General features: G+C 31.2%; 1 protein-coding gene across 25 annotated transcripts in view; it reads left to right on the top strand.

The window, feature by feature from the left end:
- Positions 1 to 6,000, top strand: part of LOC124368346 (C-Jun-amino-terminal kinase-interacting protein 4) — a 152,075-nt gene that overhangs the window by 101,857 nt on the left and 44,218 nt on the right. For all 25 annotated transcript variants that reach the window (XM_046825715.1, XM_046825693.1, XM_046825710.1 and 22 more), the window contains one exon: positions 740 to 911. In XM_046825715.1, the coding sequence (XP_046681671.1) occupies positions 740 to 911 (172 nt within the window). The remainder of the gene's footprint in view (positions 1 to 739; positions 912 to 6,000) is intronic.

Genomic DNA, 6,000 nt, shown 5'->3' with positions numbered 1-6,000 from the left:
CGAAAATTTAAGCTAAATAGACACTGATAAAAAGATTTAAAGTCTGTCAGTGAGAGTGTCAAACAAATTAGGTTATTTTAAATTTGGCAAACCAAAGAAATGTACAGTTTCAAGTAATCTACTTTTTTGTATGTGTGTGTTTAGTGAAAATATTATTTCAACATCAGTGATGATTCTGCAGAAGTCTTTTTACAACCTGACTGACAATAATGTATTGATATCAAATCAGTGTCAGTCATAAAATAAGAAAAAAAGAAAGTAAGGACTGTTAAGGCAAGATACTTTAAGCAGTAAGTAACACAAACTTGTCAACATGTGATATAGGACAAAGAAACAACACAGCTTGTGAACAGTGCACAGTGAACAGTGAACTTATGTGTGAAATATGGCATGTTGTAAACTAAGCCTTTCATAGGATTACATTGACCTCCGTCAGTGAACATTATTATTGAAGTCTTTAAAATCTGCTGTCTCTCTGCTTGTTTGTGCAATAACTCTCGATAGAACTTTTCTTAGAGACTTGAAACTTAGTACATAGGTTACTCTTGGCCCAGGGAAGAACTATATTGATTTTGAGGTCAAAAGGTCAAAGAGCAGCAAATTTAAGTCCAGGAAAAAACTTGTTATTTTTTTTACTTTTTTAAATTTTTTACTTCTACTACAATATTCACTTTTCAATTTAGAATATTGAATACACTAATTTGGCTCTTTTATCAGTATAATTGTGTGTGTTTTACAGGCTTCTATTGATGCTCATCCACGCAAGGAGAGTCAGGTGAGACAGATGGCATGGGTGGGCGATGGTGTGTGGGTGTCTATCCGTCTAGACTCCACACTCCGACTGTACCATGCCCACACGTACCAGCATTTGCAGGATGTGGACATTGAGCCTTATGTCAGCAAGATGCTTGGTGAGTCTGCCTATCCGTATGCTGTGATTTACATGTAGTGGGATAAAAAGATTGAGGTTAAGGGATTATCTTAAAAAATAATATATGATTCTCAAACAAAATTAACTTATCCCCTCCATCCCTCATGTTAGAAATAAAGTGTGTGCATTTCCCTATTAGAACAATTTACATGAAACTTTCAAGTAGATTTAATGAAGAAGAAGAAGAGAACACCGTCTTCTCACAAACAATATTCTTGTACGTTCATCTACCAGTACAGTTTAATTAATGTTATTGTTGCTGCACACAACAAAAATTAGAGTCTTGAAAACATACACACACACACACACACACACACACTTTCTCTTCAGTTAGACTTGCACAGACATAATTAAAATTGGTTCATAAAGTTGTTTAAAAATATAATTTATAGAAAAGTTAGATATTATAATGTGCCCATTTTTCCAATATATATTTTTCTCTTTGACATTACTGTATATGGACACGCTGACTGTCAACCTCATCATGTGGTTTGACATCATATAACACGAGGCAACAGACTGTCTTGTGATTCTATCTTGTGGCCAAATCTCAAATTATTCTGTCTAAGAATCTATTAGAGAACTTTGTAGACAAAACGAGGAACATATGTTTATATTATTTTTAACCTTGTTGTTTTATTTTGCTGTATATAATCAATATTCAACAAGCTTTTATCAGCCGATTGCAATTATGGCAGTGTGAATAAAAAAAGTTGTGATATTACCCTACAAGGATACATTTGTAAATTATTTGCATTAGTACAATTGATTTTTCTGTATAAAAGTGTTTGATATTGTGATATGTTATCTTAAAGCTATGATAAGATGTTAAAATAGAGAGCAGTAAAATCAACCACTGGATAAACAATATTTCTTCATTGTTTAACAGTAATAAATAAATTTGAGAATACAAAAATAATTAAATAACACATTTATTATATAAAGTTATTGTGAGTTTCATTATGACCATTAGAGTAAAAAAACCTTGAAGATTTGACCAAAAGGTAAGATAATGAGGCTTTTACTAAACCTTTGTGTATTTATACTCTTTGCTCATAAAAGTTGCTGCAGCGGTTGCTGCACACGCTAAACAATCACGTCAAAGGGTAAAACTATCTGAGAAAATTGAAAATATTATAAATTATAACACATTGTTGAATTTAGTTTTATAATCGACTCATTCTTTTACTTATTCATTAGGCTTTACTTACAATTTAGTAAAGATTAATCGTGGTTTGATTCATCCTGTGAACTAGGATGCATCATATATCATCATTTTTTTTTATTGTGTAGCGTTTGCCTTCGGTTTCCTTAGTGTAGAACATTTTTATAATTATCTGAAAGATTTTAATAAGGTACATTCTATATTTCTATGGATGTAAATAATAATAGTGCAAATAATACCTTGAATGAATGTAGCAACCCGTATTTTTATGACTTCGGGAGTTAATGTCAAAAAATTCTTCTTGAAGAGCACAGCTGTAAACAATTTTTTTTGTTTCAAGATAAGTACAATATTATCATAAGATAAAACTGTTTTCAAGAGGTCCTAATCTATCAAGATTACGATTGAAAGTATGAAAATGAATGAAAAACTTCAAATAAATTGCACCCCAAATGAAGGATTAAAATTTTGTATTCCAGGTTATTGGAATATGCAATGATTTCATATGGTAACAATTAAATGCAGGTTATTCAATGTTTGGTGAGAAAATTTAGTTTTTAAGCCATCCTTTATACAAAATAATTTCCTTAATAAAACAGAAACATTTGTATCTATTTGAATTGTTTGTATGTATTTGTTATTGCTTTACATTTCAAGTGTAGTATTTTGTGGTTTAATATATGCTCTTAATTTCAGTTGAAACACATTAGGTTTAAAGAAAGAACTAAAAATAGAGGGTACTACCGTTTTTTATGATGTATATAATTAGATATTTAGATAGTGATAGCCATGGATATAAATTCAGCATGCTATAGATATTTAGAAAGAACCTGTAAACTATTCCAGTAGAAACTGAATTAATTAGTTTATTTACTAAGCATATCCTTGCATGTTATTCCCTTAAGGAATTGCTTGGATGTGTAACTTCCCCATCCAGCCATATTAAATATTGGGCAAAATATTTAATTGCACTGATTAAATGATTAAATATTATAAAGCACATGCACCAATATTTTGCTAACTTCCCTGTAGATAGAGTTTCCCCTTGTGAGTATAGTAAACTTCACTCTTGGACAAAATAAATTACTCAAACATCTAATTTTACTTTCTTTTCCATACGTATATAAAATAGGTTTCATTAGAAATATCAAAATTTGGATTAAGTTAAAAATATCTGTTTTGGAACATCGAGTAAAAAAGTAATGTTTTGAAATTTTCTATCCATACAAATGTATCTTTATGGAAGCATTGGCTGTGACAAAACCAGTAGACCGATATTGATAGATGTTTGTATGTAGATGTCACGTTGTTTGTGATTACTTGGATATACGTATTTGCAAAGAAACTTATTAATGTAAAAAAACACTGATTGATAACGTTTTTACTATTTATAACCCGTAAGATAATTATTACTAACAAGTCATAATTTTTGCAAGTAAATTGGTACAATGTACATCTCTCAAACATTCTTGTTCAAAAGTAGAAAAAGATTCACTTTTAATTTTGATTAATAGGTGATTTAAATCATGGTTGATACTCGTGTTTCAATTTAGATGAAACTTTAAAATTATGTATATTGGTAATGTCTAATTTACAGAGTATGTTTAATAAGTATCGGGACTGGTTCGCCGTATCCTCAACGGAGCAATGGGTTCCTCACCACTCAGGAGCACTTTAATTCAGTTGCCTGTGGGCATGCGTTGAGACAGGAGTTGGATTCTTGAGATGTGTAATTTGTTATGGTGTCATCGCGTCAGCATGGAGCAGACCGTCGAGCAACACTACATTGTGAAGTTTTGCTTTAAACTTGGGAAGACTGTGTCAGAGATCCTTGAACTCATGAAACAGGCTTATGAGGATGATGCCTTAAGCTGCACAAGAGTTTTTGAGTGGCACAAAATGTTTAAGAAAGGCCGGAGCTCGTCAAAGGCGATCGCCACATCGGATGCACAACAACTACCCCTCCCCTCCCTACAGCCCATACCTGGCTCCACCAGACTTTTTCTTGTTTCCACGAATGGAAAGAAAGCTCAGTAGTCTTCAGTTCTACTCCATCGAGGCGCTTTAAGAGGCAATGACAAAGGTTTTGAACAGAATTTCGGGAACCGACTTCCAGCAGAGTAGTAGGCAAGCCAAACTTAGGTTATTGATGCAGGAGGAATTTATTTTGAAGATTATGTGATTGTAATGATACCTGCATTCAATTTTCATTTTTGGAACCAGTCCTGATATTTATTGAACAGACCTGTATATAATATATCATCAAAGTTTTAAAATCTTTTAATATTAAGCCCAAGAAATCATATTATTTATCTTGACTGTATAATCTTCTTTTCCTGTTTTTGGCTCAAATAAATTGTATTTGAGTGTAGTCTGTTCCAATTAAATAAGCACCATTTATAGCTTCAAAATCGACACAAACCACACGCTACAAAAGATTAAAGGGAAGATAGCAAATTGGCTCTTAGAAGATATCATTCATAGTCATAGTATTCTGAACAGTTGGCCAGTACTTTAAGTCCTACGTTGTCAATTAATTTCAACATGTCATCAATTTTAATTCATTTTCTTTTTCTATACTTCACCTAGGCAATTTAAATGTTACGACCTTCAAATCTTATACATCTTTTTATATTTTATACTTGACTCTACTACATTTTATTGAAGAATGTATGATTGGTATAAAAATATCATGTCCAAAATCCAAAGCACATCTCTACTTGAAACATTTTAGAACTCTCTGGTAGTGTGAAAATAATGAGATAGTGCATTTTTTATTTTCATATTTACTTGAGATTTAATAATTTTTTGTTTATTTGCAACAAAGTTGATACAAACTCTATTGTTTTTTGTTCATTTAATAAATTATATTTTCAGTTAAGTGAAGTTAACAATCAACGCACCATATAATATAAAACTAAATACAAAATAGAGTTAATCTTGACTTTCCAATGGTGAATCACTAACAGCTGTGACATTTGTTGAATAATACATTGAAAAATAAGATTAATATTTTTGTGACAATACTATATAGTGTAATGCTACTGTTACCATTTTGTTATGCATTTATCTAGAGTATAATATAAATGTATTGGACAACCCCCTTTTTTTTAAATGACACCCCTGAGCTTAAGTATTGGTTGTAGGAGGATAGTGCTATCACCAGAACCACTTTCAAATCAATTAATGTCCAAGTAAGGTCAGTTCATTAAAACTTTGAAGACTGAAAGTGAAAGAGTTTATCAGCGAATATCTATGAAGTGACAGAAATGTGTATACAGAATTTCTGGCATTTAGTGGACTAGTATCTAACATGTCTTATCATTAAGGTTGTCTGATTCAAAAGAAATAAAAAAATTGCTGGATGATGTGGTGGAATGATGTTGAAAATTACAAATTTTAGAGAAAAAATAAACTAAGTGTGGGTTATCTTATATGGTTCTCCACCACAAGGCTGAATATTTTTAGATTTGAAGTTAGCACTTTTTCAATACATTTTAAACCAGAAAACCTTTTATGATACACATGGCACTATCCACATAAGCCCACGAATTAAGATGTTTCTAACAATTCACTTGTAGTTATTTGAAACTTGACTGTCTTTGTGAACCTTATGATATTTAAAAAATACGAAAATAAATACATCAAGTTGAATATTGATTAAAAAAGTTGCATACAAGTTACACAAGGGAAAGAACTGAACTTCTTCATTCATAGTCGTAGTTAAACAATTCTTTAGGACATAATATGCACATAAGTTTAATTTCTTACATTTGCTCTATGTTTTTTTAGTCTGAAAGCTGAAAGCCAATTTATATTGCATAAGCACATTATCTAGTTTTTGTGAAATTAGGAAAGAAAATAGGAATGTCCTCTAACAAAGAAATCAATCATCAGCTGCATT

This window comes from Homalodisca vitripennis, chromosome 1 (genome assembly GCF_021130785.1).
Source record: "Homalodisca vitripennis isolate AUS2020 chromosome 1, UT_GWSS_2.1, whole genome shotgun sequence".
NCBI classification, from domain to species: domain Eukaryota; kingdom Metazoa; phylum Arthropoda; class Insecta; order Hemiptera; family Cicadellidae; genus Homalodisca; species Homalodisca vitripennis.
The sequence above is the reverse complement of the archived record's forward strand: the minus strand, read 5'-3'. Positions and strand labels throughout refer to the sequence as shown.